This window comes from Calonectris borealis, chromosome 4, assembly GCF_964195595.1.
Source record: "Calonectris borealis chromosome 4, bCalBor7.hap1.2, whole genome shotgun sequence".
Taxonomy (NCBI): domain Eukaryota; kingdom Metazoa; phylum Chordata; class Aves; order Procellariiformes; family Procellariidae; genus Calonectris; species Calonectris borealis.
Genome location: NC_134315.1, coordinates 46,019,330 through 46,044,273, shown reverse-complemented (window position 1 = coordinate 46,044,273; position 24,944 = coordinate 46,019,330). Strand labels below are relative to the sequence as shown.

Sequence of the window (24,944 nt, the reverse complement as noted above, 5' to 3'; positions counted from 1 at the left end):
TTGTATTTCTGTTATACCTTAAAATGTCTGTGTTTGAAACATTGGTCATATAAGTCTTTTAGTTATTATTTCTAATGATGAGGAATAGGAAAGGAGGGCAGAAAACAGGAGAGAAAATTAAGACAAGTGTTAGCACTGGGGTACCTTGCAACCCAAACCATTCTATGAGTCTATGATTGACCAGTATCACATCATCTGCACACAGTATGAAACAACTCATAGGCAATTTAAAACCTCACAGTGGTTTCCACAGTGGTGGATATTTCTTTCCTATTATAGTTAAAAAAATAACTGTTGTATAACCATTATACATATTAATATAGTATTAATTCTCTATACCAAGAACTGAAATTGTGTCAACCAGTGGGTATGTGTGAACATACTGCATGTATGAAATGGGTCATGGCTAGCTTAAGTAAGCATTTGACAGTTTATGAAGTAATAGGCAAATGCCTGCGAGGTATCCACCAAATGTAAGTAAGTAGCAGAGAAAAAGGACAATAGGCACAATAAAAGTGCCTGTAACAAGCAGAAGGATACCTGAGGCCTTTGAATGAGACACAAGGCCTTTGGATAGCACATGATAACTCCATTGTGAGCTGAATATAAGGAGGCCGAACAGAGCAACCTGATACAGTGCTCACTATAGGACAGCAGTAGGCCTTGAAAGCCATAGGCAGAAGGGTCATGCTAAAACTGTGAATCAATTAATTAGTTTCTGAGAGAAGTATCACATTCAATACAGGACAAGTTAACTGGTTGTTACCAGGAACTGGGACAACTATTACATCTATCTAGAGGATGCTGTTTTATCTTAAAGGTACCAGCACAACCTCTTAGGCTGACCCACTTACTTCTAGTTCAGGTCAGAGTATTGGGCTTACCTATGCTTAATTCTAGCTCTCTTTCTTCCCTGCAAATCTCTGAATCCCTTCCATATGAGTTTAAGAAAATAATTTTTCCATCAGCCATATACTATACTATCAGGGTGTTAGTCTCAAATTTTGTAAATATTTTTAGAACAAACTTGTTAATCAGAAACTGTGAAAAAGGTACTTGCTTTAATCATGTTAAATGTGTTGACTTATTGCCATCAAGCCAACAAAGCAGCACTACATCAAAAATTACGTATTAAAAAACCATTTGTTTCAGTTATTAACTCAAAAGTTTTAAATGGCTGAAATTTATCATTTGAACCAAAAATTAAGTCAATGCAATAGTTTGTTGAAAACACACAAGCATTTCCAGCCTCAAGCTTCCTACAAATATACATTCTGATAACTGTTCAGAAAACTTTTTACCTTTTGTAATTTTACTTGCACAACAATTCTTCTACAACAGTTTCTGAATAATGAAGTCTAAGTGCTGCTGAAGTTATTTTTTTTATTTGAGCAAGTATTTATTAAGCTACATTTTCCATTTATATTACTTGTTTCACATGTTAAAATATTGAATGAAAATCCATTTGAAAATTAATGGTATATTTACATAGTAACTTATTTTTTAAGCAGCATATTTCTTAAATGCTCTACTTTCCATATTTAAAACATTATGACAATGTCTTACTAAAGAGCCTGATTTCCCTTAGTATTAGTAGTAAAAACTCATTCATAAGAAAGAAACAAGTAAAATACACACTGAAATTGAAAAAAAAAAAAAAGAAAAGAAATAAAAGCAGCAAGTTCATTAAGTTCATTTACCAAGGATTCATTCTGAATACTCTGAAACTACAACTAAAGTTGACAGCTCTTCTGTTTATTCATTTTGATTTCACTGTCTGACATACATCCTGTGGTTTGCTTGGCAAACATTGAAAAATTATTTCCCACTCAAGCAATAACTTCTACCATAGCATCTTCTCCTAACTGAATTTTTAGGTTTAGTTTATTTTCTGACTGACAAGTTATTTCTTTAGAAATGCTGAAGTCCATGTAACATGAAAGTCTGAATGTACGTAGCTCAAGAAGTTTTCCTTAGCAGCACACTCGTACATAACTGTATCTATTCTCTAAACACCTTCATATCACCTACATGAGAATGAACACAGTAAACAATTTGCTGCATAACCTGATATTCAATGTTAAGTATACACTAAGCTAGTTGTCTTCAATAACATGAGAAAAACCTACGAGGATTTACTCAAGGCAATAATCTGTCTCCAAAATTTCAAACTTTGATTTTACACAGTAGTTGCTCAAAGAGATGCTCTCTGTTTTGTGTACTGCAAGGTATTCTTCAAATATTTCCTGCTTTTCCAGTAAAAATGGCATTGGGAATAGGCTAAATGCAAAACACTTTAAATTTGAACAAAAAGAGGAAATCAGATAATATTTTTTTTGCTTTTGTTGCAATTTATAGGAGTTATTTTTAACATTCTATAACCTGTTGAGAACAGAGAGAGTATACTGATTACACTTCAGTACTAATTGCACTGTTTTATTCTATCTATATACTCCAAGGATATGTTATTATAGTGCTCGTATCAGGTTCATTTAGTCTTAAATATGTCCAGATTGTACATATAAATCTATGGAAAGAAGTTAATGTCTACATCAATACATGTATACCTTTTGATAGCATTTCTCCCAGTAACCATGCAAATAATTTCAGAATCAGAGTTATTACCTGTCTTCGTCTGAGTAATATAGAAAAGTATCACCTGAAACTAAATCTATGCACTCACAAAGCTGTTTAACCTCTTCCAAGGAGATTTGAAACTGGTGAAAAGAATAAAGCTATAATCAATAATACAAAAGTATTTTATAATTCACAGGGACATAGAAATGTTTAGCTACCATTAACTTAAACAATGAGGCCATCCAATCTACAAACAACTAAAACGTATTATTGCAACTTTTCTCATTTTGTAAAATAATATGGGTAGTGATGCAATATTTGTGTTGTTCCCTGTAACCTGATCTTACAAATCTAAGTCAATGACTTTTTTCTTATTGTTTCAAAGCAAAGAAGTGTGTCAAAACTGGTACCTATCTGGAAAATAAGTTTTCAAAATTCTCCATGACTACATTAAACATACTAGTCACATATTTAAAAAAAAAAAAAAAAAAGAAAAGAAAAAAAAAGTACTTCTGCCTTTATTGACCATAAAATATGGTGTACTAGATTGTGAAGCACTTTCACATACATGCTTAATGTTTCCGAAAGACAATGAATGGTATTTCCTGAAATACAGGATATGATAGGATATGACAAGCTCAATTTACAAGTAACTCTAAAGCTCCGATTTTCATGCCATTCTGATTTTCATGCTGTACTAAAACTAAAGCAGTAGTTTTAGTATTGTTTAACTCCTTTGCCGTTTCTTTTTAAACTACAGTCAGCATTTGGTTTAGGAGATCTATCTAGTACTTTCTTCTAGTCTTCACAAAGGAGAATTTGCTTTTATTTTCATTTTATATCTCTTTAGAGGTCAGAGAGTGAAACTTAGACTTTAACAGGCCAGTGTAAACTCAGTGGAATCTTATTCATGATAAGAAGTCTGTGTTTTTGTTTTTTTTTTTAAAAAAAAAAAAAAGAGAGGATTTATAGCCAAGATGTAACCAAGTTATGTTAGCATTCAGGTATTGCAATTTATGCAACATGAATGCTGTTTAGTCCCACAAAGCTCACTAGTCTTTTTTCCCTTCCTTTAGTTTGCAATTAGAAGAATGATATTTTTTTCCAACAAAGCTGCAAAGGCTATAATGTCTGCTGCTTACACTATGATAAGTAGATTCTGAAGACTTAATCCAAGCACTGATTACGAGATCAGAGTAGCCTTGCAGGAAAGTAATCTTAAAAATCAAATCTTGGTATCAAAGGAGAAGAGAAACACTTAAAAAGGATGAGAAAGACTTTTTAGGGAGAATGGAGTGCAACAATCTCGGCAAAGTTAGGAAAGAAAAATTACTCAGATGAAATTTTATAATTAAAAAAACAGGATTTTTTTTTTAATGGAATGTGTTAAGTTTTCAGTGACTCAAAAAAAAAAAAACAAATTTCAAGAAAAGAAGGCATTAGCTGAAAATATCTTTTTTCTTTAAAGACCTTATATTTTTTAAATATCTTTATTTTCTTTAATTTAAGCTGAAGATTTTTGAGCAGCTTTGCATTGCTTAATTGTCTCAAAAAACTCAAATTTTAATTTTAAGCTGCCATTCAATCTATTAAGAAAAAAATTTGCTAGCAGATCATATACCTGCCTCAGTGTGATATGCCTTGTGCCAGCAAGACCCTTGGTAGCAGCAAAGTGCATAGATAGAACGAGAAGTCTGTAAGCCTCAAGTTATTTCAAGATTAACCAGTGATTAGACTGGGTGTAGCATCTCTGAACTGTGAAATTAACCTTCTGCCTAGGGAAAGCCTGCCATAATATCAGACTTTTTAACTGAAAACACAGAGTTAAAAAATATAGAAAAATTTATACTGAAGGTGCATAAAATACAGATTCTTCCTTATTATTAGAAGTATGTAAATTAATCTGTGTAGAAAACCACTAAGAAGCAATGACTTATGTTAGTCAGTAAATGTTATAAGCACCTATAATTAGGAAAATTAAGTTCAGGTGCTCAGGGAAATAGGAACTGCTCTTCCTGGTGGGAAACAAACAAACAAACCTCTCAAAGTCCTGGAATGTGAGAGAGGTAAACAAACAATTGTTCATCACGACAGATATTTCTACTTGCATTTGTGCGGCATGCTAGGGTTTTAATGCTAGTTGGCCTGAAAATAAAAAATTTCTACCCATATGCTATTAGAAAGCATGTAAATACGCAAACATCACTGTATTAAGTAAAACATACTAATTCTGTATAAACACTGTGGTATGGAGGAGTAATAGACCTGCTTTTACACATATTTCTGTTATTTTTCTCCTGTATTGCATTATGATATATAAACAAAATATTTTCACCTCACTTGTTAACAATCAAAGAAATTATATATATTTACTGTCTAAATAACACTGGAATGATTACATGAACCACAATATTATATTGTTATCTACTGCTACAAGTCAACTGTAAACAGAACAAATCATCTTGCATCCCGGGATTTTTGATCCGCTTCAATATAGCAAAATAGTTTTGAATTTAACGGTCTCCAACCAAATTAATCAGATAAGTTGCATGGCTTTGCATGGTTTTGTGTTGCATCATATTGTATCAGCCTGATGAAATGTATTGATGCAGAACATATTAGAACTGCAAAGAAACCTTTCTTGTGTGTCCGACAGACTGAATTCAACATAAACTTTTCAAAGCACAGTGGATGAAAGTGGAGAAAATGTCAAATTTTCTGCTGTGTTTGTGAACTAAAAAAGATCATGTACGGCTGACCACACAGATTGCTATTCTGGCAAATCATAAGTTATAAACTATTTGCAATATACATCAAACTAGGCTCTGTAAAGAAACTGATTTAAATATACACAGAAATGCTCTTGGAAGGTAAAAAGCACCTTTTCTTGTACTATCTTCTCTTTGTCTTAACACACAAATAGTATCAATATCTTTGTTTTGACAACATCATTGTTCAGAAATTACATGTTTGGTAAATAACGTTGGCATAGTATCAAATTTTATTTAGAAAAAGCACACCATATTAGCAATAAGGAGAATAGAGCAGGTTGGTCACAGGGACTCTTAATGTACAGTGATTCCATAGAAGGTACACAGCTATTTATAAAAAAGACCAGAGAGGATCTGTAAAGATATATAATATTCTAGGACTAGCAAAATCCACCAGCCATTTTAGAAACAGTAAAGCTAGTTTCTTAGCCCCATTTAAATATGTATCATGTGCATTCTGTTTGTTTTTCCCTTTTTGAAAGGCAAAGAGTTTGTATTTATAAACCATGGGTGTTGCACATAAAAGCATACTGATTTCCACTTAATTCTGTGCTTTTAAAAGACAAACTACCTACTTGTATCGCATCTAGAACCTCACTCATCTCTCTGCCTGAATCACCTGCTGAGGATCTGGGCATGTGTCTGCCAGAGTGGGCTGGTGACAAAGAGGAGACTTATTTCTTTCTTGCAAAACTCAGGCAAAGTCTTCTTTTCCATGGTGGCTGTATTTAAAAAGTAGCTGCTGAATTAATGGAATTCTTAAAATAAACAAAGTGCTAATTAGTCTAAAACATATGGTAGATTGTCCTTGATATGTGATAAAAATTAAAATAATTTAATAAACATAAACCACTAATTACAGAAATTGTTGAAAGAGGGAGTGCAAACTTATTTGCTTGATTAACATTTTATAATGAAAATTTATCGTTAGTCATATCATAAAATGTAGTTAAAATGCAGAAAATTAGTTTTGTGTTCATTACCTTTACCGTTCATTCTGCAGTGAGGATACTTTGTTATTATATAGTAACTTTAAAAAAATAATTAAAGGAATAATTGTTATTAAAGATAACATTTCATTGAAAGAAGTACCAAGATAATCTATTTCTACTGTGTTGTTAAAACATATACAAGCTATGGTAGTTGAACAACATATTAGCTTATATTAATACAACAGCTTTAATTACAAGAAAATTGAACTATACGTGTACAGAAACTTTTATTCATGGATGAAATAGTAGCATGGTCACAGCCATAGAGAGCAAGTACACATAGAACAAAAGACAATTTGGTAAATTATTCTCAAAACCAGTTTGATCAATGACATTATGCTGAACATTTGTGTTTCAAAAAAGTTTCACAGAATCAGAATTCATCAGACTCTCAGCAACTGCTGTACAACTAGAATTTAAACTAAAAATGCATGCAAAGCAGAAGCAATAACATTTACATTTGTAAAGCTGTTCTGTTAAGTAGCAGTAAGCAAGGCCCTGCTTATTATGGTAAGGAAGAAAGAATGAGCAAAGTAAGAAAGAATGAGCAAAAAGCAATACATTTTCCTGTTGCTCTTGTCAGAACACTAATTACTACAGAGCGCTTTGTAATTTAATGTTTGCAATGGGATTTTTGCACTGGTATTCTGCATACATAGCTCAGTCTTGTTAGAAATTACTGCTATTTATGGCAGCAAATTCTGGGAAAATAATATTCCACAGGTTGTTCTTGTATCAATTAACACATCACATGAATGTAAGATTGTGTGAAGGAAACAAGATGTGGAGCAAGGTGGCTAGGCAGAAATAAGGAAAAATAGAAAGCTGTTGAAGTTTTCAGAATTAATGACATTCCCAGGATTAAGTATTACTGGATATTACAGTCTTAGAGTAAGCCTTAGAGACCTCTGGAAAAAATTTGATGAAGTCTTGAATTCATGAACCCTTATGAAAGGGATCCAACAGTAATTGGGGTGAAAGATTTGTTTCATTAAAAACAAAACAACAACAAAAAACCCAACCACAGAGGTGGGGATGGGGAAACTGTGAAATCTGCTGATTTGTTTCTTGGTTTGCTGATCTAGATCCTTGAGGAATATGAAGAACAATCACAGCAGACCCAGCAGGAGAGTATGAAGCAGTTGTTCCTTTTTGCATGCAGCAAATTACAACTCAAAGCAAAGAGGAAGTGGAGATGAAATAAAGATATAGAAAAGTTCTACATCATCTTGTCTATGGCTGTATACTTTTAAGGAAAACTATCTCCAGACCAGGCTTCAACAAAGCATGTGCTTTCCTTTGTCCACTTTCCATCCACAGAAGTTCTACACAAAGGCTAATCCACAATTTTTCCATTTAGGCACGTCTGACTGTGCACTAAAACAAATCACCTAGATGTGTTCATAGGGCACGTACTAGTCTTAAAGGCAGCCTTGGGCCATGTTAAGCAAAGCAGACAAAGCCTTCATGCTCAAAGTGAACCAATTGCTCTGGGCTAAAGTTACAGTCTAATTCCTAATGTTCTTCAGTACCAAATGCATTGAAGTAGCTTCATGCTAATGTCACAGTAATATTGTATACACCAAATAAATTTCTGGAAACCCGATTACATTCTACAAAATAATACTTCTTTTCCAAAATAGGCAGAGAGAGAAAGATTAATGCATTTTAAAAGCAACAATTCTTCTGGTAGAATTGTTCACGATCTATGTGGATGCATTTCCTAAAACTGCTGCCTAGTGTAAAAAGACCTGCATGCAGCAGGCTGCAGGTAGCTCCCAAGGGAAATAAGAACCCTAAAGTTAGGCCTATATGCCCTGATTATTACTGCAGTTGAAAAGAAGCTGAGAAGTAGTTTTGATTTTCATCTTATCTTTAAATTTAAGGATTCTCATTTCACTAAATCATTGCTTTTTAGTAGGACTGTAAAGTTTTCTATTGTCTTTTTATTTCTGATGTAAGATCTTGTCCAAGAGTAATCTTAAGGATTCTATGGGCCCAAGAAAACAGTAAGCAAAGGCCAAATATAGTCTTTCCTTCATTTTACTGAAGCAGAGAAGGGCCTGTTTTGCAAATTTTGTGTTATTTAAAATGGAAAAATCAGAGAAAATCTTCATGCTGACTTTACAGGCTGTTACCCTTCTATACTTACACTGCTTTCATTAGGACAGTTGTCCTAAAACTGGCCAGAGTTCTGAGCTGAATAGGAAAAGAAACAAAGGAACAAGCACAGAATCTTACTCTGGGTAAATTTTTTAGGCAGCTTACTCTTACAGAAATACAACATAACTATAGCTTCTGGTTCTTAATATGATGACTTTATACTTTGTTCTTTGATGACAGACCAAATACTTGTTAAATTTATAAGCAGTTTTATAGCACATGACGGAAAAAAGTTCTACCAATTTTATATGGCTGTGCAGTGTTGCTGGTTTTATAGTGCTTTAATCATTTAAACACTTACTGCACGGTTTAAGTAGTGGAAGAAGTATATACTTTTGCATTGAAACATGTACCACTACAACTAAAACAGCGTATATACTGAAGAGTGTATAAGCCAATTTATGTAGTCAAATCCAGGCTACAACTCTCCTTAGCTAAATTGGAGGAGCTATGAATGCTATGTAAATGATGGCTATACAAAAGTAGATTACTGCTATTCGTGCATATTTTGCATTAAACTAACTGCTCAGACATTCAATTTAGAATTACTTTCACATTTATGGACAGCATAAGACTGACTTTCTTCCAATCTACCAAGAAAGAAATGAGATAACCCAGGACAGTTGATAAGGTGCTGTAGATGAATATACTTCTCTCATATAACTCAAAAGCTATTCATATTCAGCATATATATTTATTTTGAAATTAGCTGAGGACATGCCAAATTTGAGTAGACAAAGAAGGGGGAGAGAGATCTCCAAGAGGTGATATTTTAGTATACTGAATTATCACTGGAAATTCTAAGGGACAGTATTTAATGGGTATTCCATTATCTTCCCCCTCATGTGAGCTCCTAAAACTCCAGGTACCCTCACAATTACTGAAAAGTATTTTATTTCCTGACAATATAGTGTTATTTTTTTCCCCAAAAAAAACAGTGCAGATGGATCTTAACTGCACAATTCCCATTGACATTAATGGGAGTAAATTGCCTAAAAGCCATATTCGTGTTTTTTGGGTTGTTTTTTTGTTTTTTTTTTTAAATTCCAGAGATGGTTTTTAAGTGTAATTTTCTGAAGTGTAATTTTCTAAAGACCACATAATGTGCATTGCATTTTATTATTCAGCCTGTCTGAGGTTCATTGAGATCTTATCTTTCCTTGCAAATTTTTGTCTAGATAAAAGAAAATCTGCAGGAAGAATGACAATTAGAGACTATAGACATGAGAGAGTCAACATCAATTACCTTCTTACAATCCAGGAATGCAAGTAATATTTAGTCTGTGTTAGGACATAATTATGAGTAAAATTGTAGTATATCCACCAGTATTGATTAAACCCAATATGCTGAGAAATTTCTAGGAATAATATTTTTTTTCTACCATTCATCTTAAAAAGGCAGATAAGGTAGTGTTGCAAAGGAAAAAAGAAGTTCATGATAAGAATATTAAACCACTTGCACCTGTCCTTTTGTAAAGTGTTCAACTATATATATCATTTTAACCAGAGATTTGATGAAAGGTTATACTGTATTACCACTGTGTGACATTTAGGAAAGTAGAAAGTAAAATTAATATGATATTTTTTTCTATTGAATCTTAGAAAATTCAAGATTAGCTCAGTATTTGATTGTTGAATTTCAACTAACTTTTCAAAATTAATCATGAAGTAAAGCTATATACACTACAGATATACCAACAATTGGTTAGTCTCCCTACTGTGAAGTCGGCAATGTATTCTAAAGCTTTTAGTTATTTTCTCTTGGAGTTCATGTTGGAAGCAAGTAGCTTTAAAAAAAAAAAAAAAAAAAAAAAAGGTGCAGAGAGCTGAAATAACAATTCAGTAAATATCTGAAGTTCTAATCTAATTGATAATAGGGTATTTTTTAATTATAGTTCCTTCTTTATATATAAAAAAGACAACTATTTTTTCTTCCCTCCCCTAGACTGATACTAGTAGACAGCTAAAATAGGATTTGTTTTTAATAATAAACTATGAATAGTGTCTTGCAAACATTTCCTTGTACCAAACCAAAGACTTTCATTGCATTCTATCTAATGATGGAGTAGATATCAGAAAGGAGATATAACTGGAAGGAGAAGACAGATGTATCCAAATTATAAACTCTGTTCTTTACTAATTGCTAATAATAAACCATCAAGGGAAATGATTTGAAAATATTAAGGTCTAGAAAGTATTTGAAGAGTCAGTAATTTTTTTGAAAGGCATGCTTTACTCATGCCCTAGTTACAGGAAGAATGAAGGAATACAGAAATAAATGGGAGACCTTTATGTGGAAAGTCTGGCTAATGCAATGGTTTCTCAGACATTTAAAAAAAAAACAAACCACAATCAATTGCAAAGGGATTGGTCTTTCACAATTTTTAGGATCAACTTATTGTAATACAGCAGTTACTATTAATTTTAATGTACTTTTTTATCCAGTAGAATTGTTACATCAAATGATGTAACACAAATAGTGTTAGATATACCAACAAAGTTGAATAAATTCTATTAAGATAATGCAATATTAATTCTGTATTACTTGCATTGATGTGTAAGTATAATTCTCAGGTAAGAGTAATAGAAATTAATAGCATTTCCATGAACGACTCTAGAGAATGGAACTAAGGGGATCGTTATTTAGTTTAAAAAAATGAGGCTGGGGTACATCCCAGTTTGTCTGCACACCAATAAAGCTATTATACACCATATTCATTATTTAATAGTGAGAGATAGTAAAAATAACATGCCTAATTGATATCCACTTATTAATATACAGTTATTGTAATGGGACTTTAAAAAGTTAGCCATGTCTTTTGTTACTCTTGCCCATAGAAAAAAGCAGATTAGAATGCAGAACATACTCCCTGTCCCTGAGAAAAGTAAAATGAAATAAAAAAAGTTTCACAAGAATTCTTGACTACAATTTGTGCTTGTTTTGGCTGGAGTAGAGTAAATTTTCTTCATAGTAGCTAGTATGGGGCTGTGTGTTGGATTTGTGCTGGAAACAGCGTTGATAACACAGAGATGTTTTAGTTACTGCCAAGCAGTGCTTACACAGAGTCAAGGCCTTTTCTGCTTCTCACCCCACCCCACCAGCGAGGAGGCTGTGGGTGCACAAGAAGCTGGGAGGGGACACCGTTGGGACGGGACACAGCTGGGACAGCTGACCCCAACTGACCAAAGGGGTGTTCCATACCATATGATGTAAAGCTCAGCATATAAAGCTGCGGGAAGAAGAAGGAAGGGGAGAACATTCGGAGTGATGGTGTTTTGTCTTCCTAAGTAACTGTTAAGTATGATGGAGCACTGCTTTCCTGGAGATGGCTGAACACCTGCCTGCCCATGGGAAGTGGTGAATAAATTCCTTGGTTTGCTTTGCTTGAGAGCACGGCTTTGCTTTACTTATTAAACTGTCTTTATCTCAACCCACAGGTTTTCTCACTTTTACCCTCCCGATTCTCTCCCCCATCCCACCGGGGGGGAGTGAGTGAGCGGCTGTGTGGTGCTTAGTTGCCGGCTGGGGTTAAACCACAACACAGTTAGACAAATGATTAAAGGGGGAAAAAAAGAAAAAGCAAGTCTTTTTACTGAAGTGAAACCCTGGAATTTGCATAGGACATAGATACTGTGTTCAGGGAGCCTCAGGAGGAAGAAAGAGCCTTAGAGCTGAGAACTGCATTGACATGCTCAGGAAAAACTCTGTTCTTAGTCCTCAGAATTCAACTGCTGCATCTTACTGCAATGGATTTTTTTCACCCTCTTTCTCTCTAGGACAGAGGATTCTAGAGGATCAAATTTTATGACTTCTCAGATCCTGCAGGCAAACAGACTTTTCAGATAAACACTGTGAACTATAAACCCTAGGTTGTCTGGAGACCCGACCACACAAGGAAAGCTCAGACTATTACTGAATCCTGAAGTACTACTTTCTGTGCATTTCTTTCTTGGCTATAATACCCTAAATGAACATAAAATCACTGAACACTCAGCCTGTCTGTATTTTAGAGGTGTTTCATTATAACACAGAATGTGCTATTAGTTGAGGGAGAACATTTTATAACCTTTGGACAAAAAAATAACTGCAGAACATGCTTTGTGCTTATACATTCAAATTTGTCTTTAATAAGCTGGGAGAACACGCTTATGCCACTATATGTTTTTTTCTTCCTTTGTTTCATTCAGATTGTCGTGGTTTAACCCTAGCCAGCAACTAAACACCACACAGACGCTTGCTCACCCACCCACTCCAGTCAGATGGGGGAGAGAATCAGGCAGGCAAAAGTGGGAAAACTCGTGGGTTGAGATAAAAACACTTTAAAAATTGAAATAAAACAAAGTAGAACAGTAGTACTAATAATAATAACAACAACAACAGAATACACAAAGCAGGTGATGCAGAATGCAATTTCTCACCACCCACTGACTGATGCCCAGCCCGTCCCCGAGCCATGATTCCCCCTTCCCAGACCATGCTTCTTAGTTTATATACTGAGCATGACGTCATATGGTATGGAATACCCCGTTGGCCAGTTGGGTTAGCTGTCCTGGCTCTGCTCCCTCCCAGCTTCTTGTGCACCTGGCAGAGCATGGGAAGCTGAAAAGTCCTTGACCAATAAGCACTACTTAGCAACAACTAAAGCATCAATGCGCCATCAACATTCCCCTCATACCAAACCCAAAACACAGCACCACATCATCTACCAGAAAGAAAATTAACTCTAATCCAGCTGAAACCAGGACACAGACAAAGTGATTATTGCCTAAACACTTTTAAACTGGACCTAATTCTAATCTAACCTAAACACCTCTAAACTGACCTAATCCTGAGGCCTAAATTAATGAGAATCAGAGTTGAACTGCCTAACTTAACACAAACAGCAACAGTAAGAAGAGAGGGAGAGAGAAAAAGGGAAAGGCAGGTTTTTCACAGGAAGTTAAAAGACATTTTAGTCTGAAGAAATAACACAGACAACAGTGACTGTGGCACATCTGACTCAGATACCATTAGCCCTTTGGTAAAATAAGACAAAATAAGGGCAAGGCTGAAAACAGTTTGAATCAATATGGCAAAATCAGTTGTTAGAAGTCGTCCATGAAAGCTGTTAAAAACAAGCATGTCCCCTTTGCTGTACCCTCCGTACCCACCTGCTCAGTTGGACAAAAAACTCTTTCCCGACTGAAGTTCGTGCCCAGGCCCAGGTTGAGGCCCAGGCTCAAGTTGCGGCTGAGGCCCGAGCCCAGGCCGAATTCCGATTTCCTCAATTCTTCCCTCCCTCCTTTACCCAGGTCCCCCTGATGGTTGCTCCTCCTACCCCCACCCACTCTCCTGCGCCACTGCTTGCTCTTAGTTAGGCATTACAACCCTGGCTATAATGATTGTAATGGTCTTAACTCCATAAGATCAGAATTGGGCCCAAGTAAAAGGTATCCAGGTGATGATGACTAAATCAGCAATCTTCACTGATTGTCCCTTGAGACTAAAAACAACTACCCATAATGATATCATTCACAATGAGGCACTTCAATATTATTCCCTGCTAAATCATGTGAATCACCTGGCTTGCAGAAAAGGGTTGTGCATGCATGTGTTAGATATGCAGACTTGGCATGCTCTGGAATACACGTATGAATGTACAGACTATATTCCATATTTCTTAGTCTCTGACAGAGAATCAGAAACCAAACAGTCAGTGTCCTGTTGTCTGCCACCTTCCTGTTTATACTGGAAATCTCAGAGCATACACTTTTTCACTGAAGACATTGCATAAACACTGCTTTCTGTCAGAGCCATGCAAATTACAAGAAGAAAATTCATTAAGATGCTAGAAATACTTCCTAATGATTTCAGGTGGGAACCTAGGTATTAACAAATTGCTTACAATACTTCAGCAGCAATGCAAGAAGACTCCCAAATGAAAAGTCCCTTACAAACTTTTCCAGTGTTTTGACAAATGAAGAACCAAGGATTAACTGGCATAACAAGAAATTCACATGTTGTTCAGTCATGTGCCTAATATTTTTCAGCATAACCGTATAAGTGTAAGCCATGGCAGTTTAACAACAGAAGGGGACTGGAAATAAAATTTTCAGGAGTGCTTTGTAATATCCATTCTCTATTCTAGTTCAAGCCAACTCAGCTCTTCCTGGTTTTGACTATTTCATATATAAACCATGCAGTCAAACATTTGACCTTCATGGCCATTATAATGGCCATGATAATGAACATGATTGTAATTATAATTTGGGCCATAATTATAATTTAGGCATGAACTGCTGCAAGTTCTTAGAGCTATATTTTATAAATTATTACAGATTTTCTGTTAGAAAATTTCCAGAAAAATAAACCTAATACTTGAAAGTCAGCAGCTCAGGTACTGGATATTAAAAATTCCACTGTAATACTAGAGCAGTTCCAACTAATTTATAATAAAATTAGAAAACCATTCAAAGTGGAAACTCTTCATTAACGCAGCATAGGTTAAATTAGAAAGTCTACTGAAGAATAATCTGTTAATTCCTAAAGATCAAGTTAAACACACAAAAATACATTTCTGCATGGTAAGAAATTGCTGCATATTTAAAGGATATAAAGAGCAAAGTTGGGAAATCAGCAATATCCACTTAGTTAGCAATAGAGCTAACTTTTGGTTAGTGTCAAGACACGGCAACTTCACACACCACCAGACTGCTCTGGCATTAACCGAGGAAACCTTGCAGTCCAGACTCAGAAGTTAGTTTTCTATGTACTTAAAGCATATTTTACTATGATTTTCTGTGCAGTTTTAATAAAAAAATATAATATTGGAGACTGAAAAATAGTGGTTTCTATTGCTAGTGAAAATGCTGGTTTCTTGAAGAGAGCACACTTATCTTCCAAGGAAAATCTGGATGCAGGCTCTCACACATTGCAGCACTGAACATTTCTATTAATAATAGCAATTCTTCTAGTTATTTCCACCACTGAAGAAGCGTATGAGTTCCATACAACTGTGGCATAAGAATTAAATCAGCTATACATTCTATTCTATCTAAAGTAGCATGAGATATTGCCACATAATTGTTAAAGTATTTGTCCTCATATTTAATCTATTATAAACAATCTAAAAAACCCTCCAAAAATCTCTGGAAACCAAGAACACAGACAATGCCATCAGTGGAGGAGGATAATGATATATGTGAATATTCTGTTACTAGAAAAGTATATGTTCATAGTCCTTTTCTGAATTCAACATAGGTATACACAGAAATCCAAAAACTCATGAAGGCAATCTCGTAACTGAAAGTTCTCTAGTCTCTAAACTTTAGGTAATTTTTTAGAGCTCCCTAAAGAGCCAGGTGAGTTATTTGGCAAAACATGCTGAGACTTCCTTGTGATCTACCTGCATGGCTTGCTTTCCTCTGCAAACCAGGAAACTTTTTAAATTTCATCAGTAAAGTCCCACAACTATTAGGTTGACTATATAAATTGTAAAAAATATATAATTTAATTATATTTTACTATATGTAATTGTTAATTATGTATTATAACGAACCACCTAGTCACAGAATGGTTGAGGATGAAAGGGACCTCTGGAGGTCACCCTGTCCAACCCCGCTGCTGAACCGCGGTCACTGAGAAATTGCCCAGGACCGTGTCCAGAGGGCTTTTGAATATGTCCAAGGAGGGAGACTCCACAAGCTCTCGGGGCAACCTGTTCCAGTGCTCAGTCACCCTCACAGTAAAAAAAAGTGTATTCTTATGCATAAAGCTTTTCCCTATTTTTAAAGCTTTTTCCTTATGCATGTTTTTCCTTATGTGTTCAGACTACCATGCATCCAGACTAAATGCCTACTTGTAATTTCTGTGCATGAGGAGCTGAATTTGTTCATAATCCCTTTTAAAACAACAAAACCTTTATGATATGAATGCCTGTTCTCACCATGAACACAATTATTTTTTCAAGATAATACCTAAGTACCAACAGCATCGTTTTCCCTGCAGTCTGACATTTGGAGTTGCTCTGTTTGGACTACCATCCAAGTCAGATGAATTCTCCCTTTATTAGAGCAAGTGTGATTACTCTTTTTTTTTTTTCTTTTTTTTTTTCTTTTTTTCTTTTTTTTTCTTTTCTTTTTTTTCCAATCTTTGCACTCATAAACTTGCATACATATTGCTTGATCAAAGCAAAGATGACTCTGCTGATAGTCATTATCATCTTCTATTTCTAATAAGTATTCTACTCGGATAATATATCAAGTGCTCAGATTATGTTAAGTGTTTGATTGAAGCAGAAAGTCTCCTTTACCACACTATTTACATGTTTTGAATATGTGTATCTGTGCTGGAACTGGTTTTAAAAATTGATTTTAGAAAAGTTTTGCATTCCTTTTTTTTTTTAATACTAACACATAGCCGTAATACCAAAAGCTGAACTATAATAAACCTTTTTTTTTTGTCTAGACATAGAATCATAGAATTATTAAGGTTAGAAAAGACCTCTAAGATCATCGAGTCCAACCGTCAACCCAACACCACCATACCCACTAAACCATATCCCTAAGCACCTCATCTACACGTCTTTTAAATACTTCCAGGGATGGTGACTCCACCACTTCCCTGGGCAGCCTGTTCCAAGGCCTGACCACTCTTTCAGTAAAGAAATTTCTCCTAATGTCCAATCTAAACCTCCCTTGGCACAACTTGAGGCCATTTTCTCTCGTCCTATTGCTATTTACTTGGGAGAAGAGACCAACACCCACCTCACTACAACCTCCTTTCAGGTAGTTGTAGAGCGCGATGAGGTCTCCCCTCAGCCTCCTCTTCTCCAGACTAAACAACCCCAGTTCCCTCAGCCGCTCCTCATAAGACTTGTGCTCCAGGCCCTTCACCAGCTTCGTTGCCCTTCTCTGGACACGCTCCAGCACCTCAATGTCCCTCTTGTAGTGAGGGGCCCAAAACTGAACGCAGGATTCAAGGTGCAGCCTCACCAGTGCCGAGTACAGGGGCACGATCATCTCCTTACTCCTGCTGGCCACACTATTTCTGATACAGGCCAAGATGCCATTGGCCTTCTTGGCCACCTGAGCACACTGCCAGCTCATGTTCAGCCGGCTGTCAATCAGCACCCCCAGGTCCTTTTCCTCCAGGCAGCTTTCCAGCCACTCTTCCCCAAGCCTGTAGCGTTGCCTGGGGTTGTTGTGATCCAAGTGCAGGACCCGGCACTTGGCCTTGCTGAACCTCATACAGTTGGCCTCGGCCCATCGATCCAGCCTGTCCAGGTCCCTCTGCAGAGCCTTCCTACCCTCCAGCAGATCAACACTCCCGCCCAACTCGGTGTCGTCTGCAAACTTACTGAGGGAGCACTCGATCCCCTCATCCAGATCACTGATAAAGATATTGAACAGGACCGGCCCCAAAACTGAGCCCTGGGGAACACCGCTCGTGACTGGCCGCCAACTGGATTTAACTCCCTTCACCACAACTCTCTGGGCTCGGCCGTCCAGCCAGTTTTTTACCCAGCGAAGAGTGCACCTGTCTAGGCCGTGAGCCGCCAGCTGCTTTAGAAGAATGCTGTGGGAGACAGTGTCAAAGGCTTTACTGAAGTCCAGGTAGACCACATCCATAGCCTTTCCCTCATCCACTAGGCAGGTCAGCTAATTATAGAAGGAGATCAGGTTGGTCAAACAGGACCTGCCTTCCATGAACCCGTGCTGGCTGGGCCTGATCCCCTGGTTGTCCCGGACATGGCTCATGAGCGCCCCCAAAACGAACCGCTCCATGATCTTCCCTGGCACCGAGGTCACGCTGACCGGCCTGTAGTTCCCCGGATCCTCCTTCTGGCCCTTCTTGTAGTTGGGCATCACATTGGCAAGCCTCCAGTCGTCCGGGACCTCCCCAGTTAACCAGGACTGCTGGTAAATGATGGAGAGTGGCTTGGCAAGCTCCTCCGACAGCTCCCTCAGTACCCTCAGGTGGATCCCATTTGGCCCCATAGACTTGTGAACGTCCAGGTGGCATAGCAGGTCATGAACTTCTTCCTCTTGGATTATCGGGGGTTTGTCCTGCTCGCCGTCCCTGTCTTCCAGCTCAGGGGGCTGAGTAGCTTGAGGATAACTGCTCTGACTATTAAAGACTGAGGCAAAGAAGGCGTTGAGTACCTTAGGCTTATCCTCGTCCTTGGTGGCAACGTTCCACCCCGCATTCAATAGAGGATGGAGATTCTCCTTGGCTCTCCTTTTGTCATTAATATACTTGTAAAAACACTTTTTGTTGTCTCTCACGACAGTGGCCAGGTTGAGTTCTAGCTGGGCTTTTGCCTTTCTATTTTCTACTCTGCACAACCTAACGAGATCCCTGTACTCTTCCTGAGTTGCCTGCCCCTTATTCCAAAGGTGATAAACTCTCCTTTTTTTCCTGAGTCCCAGCCAGAGCTCCCCGTTCAGCCAGGCTGGTCGCCTTCCCCACCCGTTCTTCTTGCAGCACAGGGGGACAGCCTGCTCCTGCGCCTTTAAGACTTCCTTCTTGAAGAACGTCCAGCCTTCCTGGACCCCTTTGCCCTTCAGGACTGTCTCCCAAGGGACCCTCTCGACCAGTGTCCTGAGCAGGCCAAAGTCCGCCCTCCAGAAGTCCATGGTAGCGGTTTTGCTGGCCCCCCTCTTTACTTCACTAAGTATTGAGAATTCTATCATTTCATGGTCGCTAAGACCAAGCCGGCCTCCGACCACCACATCTCCCACCAGTCCTTCTCTGTTTGTGAACAGCAGGTCAAGCGAGGCACCTCCCCTAGTCACCTCGCTTACCAGCTGCGTCAGGAAGTTATCATCTTCCACACACTCCAGGAACCTCCTCGACCGTTTCCTCTCTGCCATGTTGTATTTCCAGCAGATGTCCAGCAAGTTGAAGTCACCCACGAGAACAAGGGGTAGCGACTGTGAGACTTCTGCCAGCCTCTTGTAGAATATTTCATCTGCCTCCTCGTCCTGGCTAGGTGGTCTATAACAGACTCCCAGCAGGATATCTGCCTTGTTGGCCTTCCCCCTCATCCTTAACCACAAGCACTCGACCTCGTCATCACTACCATTGAGCTCTAGACAGTCGAAGCACTCCCTAACATACAGGGCTACCCCACTGCCTCTCCTTCCTCGCCTGTCCCTTCTGAAGAGCTTATAGCCATCCATTGCAGCACTCCAATTGTGAGACTCATCCCACCATGTTTCCGTGATGGCAACTAAGTCATAGCTACCCCACTGCACAATGGCTTCCAGCTCCTCCTGTTTGCCTCCCATGCTGCGTGCATTGGTGTAGGTGCACTTGAGCTGGGCTGCCGATTTCTCCCCCAATATTGGCGTGCGGTCCCTAGGCTCTTCTCTAGTGAATCTGGTTTTATCCCCTTCCCCCTTCAAACCTAGTTTAAAGCCCTCTCGATGAGCCTGGCCAACTCACACGCGAGAATCCTTTTCCCCCTGTGAGACAGCTGAACTCTGTCCGTCGCCAGCAGGCCCGGTGCCGTGTAAACCTCCCCGTGGTCAGAGAAGCCAAAATTCTGCCGATGGCACCAGCCCCTGAGCCGATGAGTTTTCCTGTTCCCTTCAGTGTTCCTCCCTGCCACCGAAGGGATCGAGGAAAACACCACCTGTGCTCCCGATCCTCCCACCAGTCGCCCCAGTGCCCTGAAGTCCCTTTTGATCCCTTCGGGACTTCTCTCTGCAACCTCCTTGCTGCCAGTCTGTATAACCAGTAGCGGGTAGTGATCGGAGACCTGTACCAGACTGGGGAGCTTCCAAGTAATGTCCTTCACCCGGGCCCCAGGGAGGCAGCAGACTTCCCTGTGAGATGGGTCTGGCCGGCAAATTGGGCCCTCCGTCCCCCTCAGAAGGGAATCACCTACAACAATTGCCCTCCTTTTTTTCTTAGCAGAGGCAGTCGTAATGCGTGGGGCTGGCTGCCTCGCCTCGGGCAACCCCCTGGATGGGCCTGCATCTGCGTCCTTGGTACATGGAGCTTGATGAACAAGATGCAACTGCATAGTAGGATCAAAACATTCTGGGTAAATTTTTTGAAGGGATGGAAGGATGGGTTCAGGTAGGGTCTGTAAATAGTGCAAAACCATCAATTCAAGACTATAGCTGCTTATAGTCTGGCCCTCATATTGCCTAGAAAAGAACCCCACCATATTTTCTTTGCTTTTCCAAATAATTTTTTATCATGTTTTCATTATTCTTTTTCCTTTTTCTTTACATTTTTTCTAGCATTCATTTTCTTTCCCCTTAAGCTTTATCTTCTTTTAAAAATACAAGGTCTATTTACAGAACACAAGCAAATGCCACACCCTGTATGTATGCATATTCTTATATATATTTTTCAAAAATATATAAGGAATGAAAAAAAGAGGAAAAGTCTTTCTACCTTTCATATGTGTATATATATATGTGTATGTGGACACAGGCATATGTGTATGTGTGATCCCCCTAACATTAAACTTGAAATGTTTATGACAGTCTATTCCAAGTATTACATGAGAGTTATCAAGGAACAGCAACATACTATTAGTTGCACATATAATATTAATTAATGTTATATTAATATTAATGCCAGAGATCATCTAAATCTCAGAAATGGTGTTCACTCTAGCTCATGTCCTGCCTTTGATTCTTCTCACATTCTTTATGGGTTTGTTTTGTTGATTTGTTTTTTTTTTGTTTTGTGGGGTTTTTTTCGTTTGTTTGCTTTTTGTTCTGTGTGTGGTTTTTTTTTTGTATGTGTGATTTCTCTCTCACATGGTTCATTCCATGTTTCCGTTACTAGTATCTTTCATCCTTCTAGACTTCAAAGTATTTTTCTTGTACTATTTTGTTTAAAGATGACAAAAGGAAGTCAGCTGATGAGACAAAGATTTTGATTTTGCAAAATACTCAGTGTGAACACCTGCATGCTTATACAGTTACATATTTACTTGACTGGAGCCTGATGCATTCTTTATTCTGATTGAACAACATTCCCTAGAGGATGCACAATTTTATAATGAAATTTAAATTTCAATATTTTATTTTTCATCTGTTAGAAACTTTCTATATTTAACATACACAGTATACAATAATCAGCTAATAGGCAAATATTTTACTTGTTTGAGCAGAACTCAATTATCAGTTCCTCCTCCTTATATGCTGAGATAGAATCACATGATACTGGATCTTTTTTTTTTTTCAAACTGAGGACCAAGAGCAAATAGCTTTTGTATTTTATAAAAAGTATTGAGAAATTAAACTAGCCAGATCTTGAAACATTAATAGAAAGTAATATTTAGAGTTTCTGGTTATAGTTCAGACTTTCTAATTGAAGCACCCAGATACATGAGAAGGGGGAAAAGAAGCTTTTTGTCATCTTTGTTGGCCTGATTGTAGGCCTCAGGGCTCCTCAGATGTTGCTCCCATGACTACCATGCCAAGAAGAAACTAAATCGTTGATCAGATCTATGCTAGCTTCAGACAGCCCATGGAGATATTACAGCCCTGTTCCTTGTTTTACAGAACCACCACAGCAGTTTCCCTTCTAGCTACCAGAAGAAGAGCAAGATTTGTTAGCTGAGAACTGTTTCGGGAGTCCTGGATTCATGAGAAAGGTGAGGCAGGTGGGCAAAGTTTGAATGGCATATAATGCTTGAAGCAGGGAAACCCAGTGTCTCAGGAAACATCTGCATGTTGCCATGGTTCAAAACTCCTAAATTCAGCGAGCACTATGAACATCTACCTCATGCAGACAAGTTTTTGTTGCTCAGTTAACTTCAACACCATACTACTTTGACAGGCAGTTCCCCTGGTTGCTCCTTGGTCTGAAATCCAGTGAGTACTGGGACAAGTCGTTGCCTTAAGCAGATGCTGACAGTTGCTTTAAGAGACAACCCCTCCTGGCGCTCCCTCTGAGTTTCTGTTGATATACATAATCTGTAGTTTGTGAAACTGTAACAGAATTTAGGTTAGCATCTTTGAAAGATTTCTGGGATTTCAAGTGAAAACAGGTCCTGTTTACATGTCAAATCAAGTCTATATTTTTGCAGGCATTGTTACTGAAAAAGTTATTTTCTGAACATTATTCCAATAAACACAAACAAGACAATGCTGGCATGTAATTTATCCCTTGATCACGGAAGAAAAACCAGAAGTGCTAGAGAATAATCTGTACCTTGTGACGTAATCTTACTAGGGGCTGATAGGGCCGAAAGTTGTATCCCTCCTTGGCTGGCCACCCGTCTGCTCCCAGCAAAATGCATCCAAGAAGTAAAACAGCTGACCACCACATAAACATCTTTACAGTCTGTTCCTGTTAAAATAAAATGTAAAAGTTCAGAGACAGACTGCAATATTACTTTGGCACAAGTCATATAATAAAAGTTTACAATACTGCTATTCCATTTGTGGACTTGAATAAATATAATACAAATAGGGTATCTGGCACAACAACAAAAATAATTAAAAAAAAAGGTAGTAGTGTTTGGGACCACAATATCAATTTGGTTGTGCTGAACTGAACATTTTCTTATCACTATTCAATACTCATATGAGAGGTTCACTGAAGAAACAACCAGGAAAATCTTCAGAAAAGATAGGACATAATAGAAAAGCAGTGGTGAAAAATTCAACACTCTTTCTCAAATGAATGAAAAAAGATCATCTTCAATGACATGTTCATCAACATTTTCTTTTAAATAGAGTCTCCTGTGATGCACTGTTCACAACCTAAAAGTGTAAAATATCTAGCATAGGTCTATTATTATCTTTATCTTACCAGCACTGAAGTCTAAAATGAAAGCAAAGCACTGTATTTTCTGCCATTATTCTGGAGGAATTTTTAAATTGCATTATTGAAATCATGTATAGCCTATAAGCTTTATTGCATATGTCGGCATTATAAGAATATTTCCAGTCTATTAAGTAAACTCCATATATCTTGCCCCAGAATTCACTGCAATCAAGTGCAAAATTCAGGGTAGAGTATTTGAAAAATTTTTCTTTGATTAGTTTGGGTTTTTGTTTGTTCCTGTTTCAGAATCCACAAGTCATGTTGCAGATGACCTGAACTGACAAAGCACTACCATGGTAAATGCAACAGCATTCTATTACTTGTTAGAAACAAATCCAAAACAGCAAATGAGATCTTTAAAAACTGTTAGGTCACAGGACACTTCAGGAAACTACGTAAATACTTCTGTATTAATACTAATGACATTCAGTGAATGTTGTTTGTCTTCAGAAATAGTTGTTTCAAACACTGTTGTTGGTACAGTTTTGTACATATATATTGCTTCATACTTGTCTAATGCTGTTTTATGATTAGCAACAAAAGTATTGTCATCCCAGAAAAGACTTTGCAATACTCCTTAACAGATATTTCATAACATTGCAACATAACATTGCAGTACAGGTGTTCAATAACTATTCTTATTTGCACAAACAATGGCACCTTGTTGAAATTTGCATAAGAACACTAAAAATAAAAGATTTCAAACAAACCTATGAAACTTTATTATGATGCACTGAAAACTGAAAGAAATACTATTTACACCCAATTTTTCTTCTTATGCAAAGCTTAAAATTGCAGACTGCTTACACGTATTTCACCTTCATAAACTGAAATGTTATATAAAGAAATGAGGAAGGGGAAGGACAAGGCCACTCTTAATACTTGATGCAAGCTTTTGTTTCATGGAAAGAGAAATTAACAGAAGGATACTCACTTATTTGCAATTTTAATATTAAACCAGAATGTTAAAGTAAAATCTAAAGTCTGAAATTGTTAAAGGTACATTTTAACAGTAAATACCAATATCTATCTAGTAGATTGCATACAATATGGTATGCATACAATTATGCACAGTTATATATCTTGTCCACTTCATCTGCAATCTGTCCATAAGTTTGTCATCCTGCAGTCATCACAATAACCTAGTTTGTGCTGATTACAATGTTCTGGTATATTTTAAACCAGGTTATCAAAAAATTACTTTGTATTCAAATAAACAAAAAAATTTGATTTTTCCAGACAAAATTGGACTGGTTTGATGAGCTAGTCCTACATTATCCCGTTACTGTGATATGTTAAGCTGTGATCCATTAGAACTAAAATTAGGATATTAGATACTGATATTAGAAAGGGAGATACACAACAATCTGGAAGAATGCACAGAACTGTTTCTAATGTTAAAGGCCTTGACAAACTTATATTCTGAAATTTATGAGAAAATCCTTGCAGGAGATGCTGAAAAATTCATACAGAATTTGTGTCAGTGCTGCTTTTGACTGGACAAAGACATTATAACTTCATAAACATAAGATCAGAACTATGGAAGGCCTATAACAATCATACATTTTATAGATATATATGGCATGAGAGTATCCTTATATGGTTCCTAATGGACCTACAAATGTGCATTTCATAAGTGATTTCAGTACCTATTAGAGA

At 37.4% G+C, this 24,944-nt stretch overlaps 1 protein-coding gene across 1 annotated transcript in view; it reads right to left on the bottom strand.

Moving 5' to 3' along the window:
• The window catches only part of FSTL5 (follistatin like 5), a 346,821-nt gene that overhangs the window by 296,040 nt on the left and 25,837 nt on the right, over positions 1-24,944 (bottom strand). The window contains exon 2 of the mRNA XM_075149403.1: positions 22,668-22,805. Within this exon, the coding sequence (XP_075005504.1) occupies positions 22,668-22,790 (123 nt within the window). The 5' untranslated portion in view covers positions 22,791-22,805. The remainder of the gene's footprint in view (positions 1-22,667; positions 22,806-24,944) is intronic.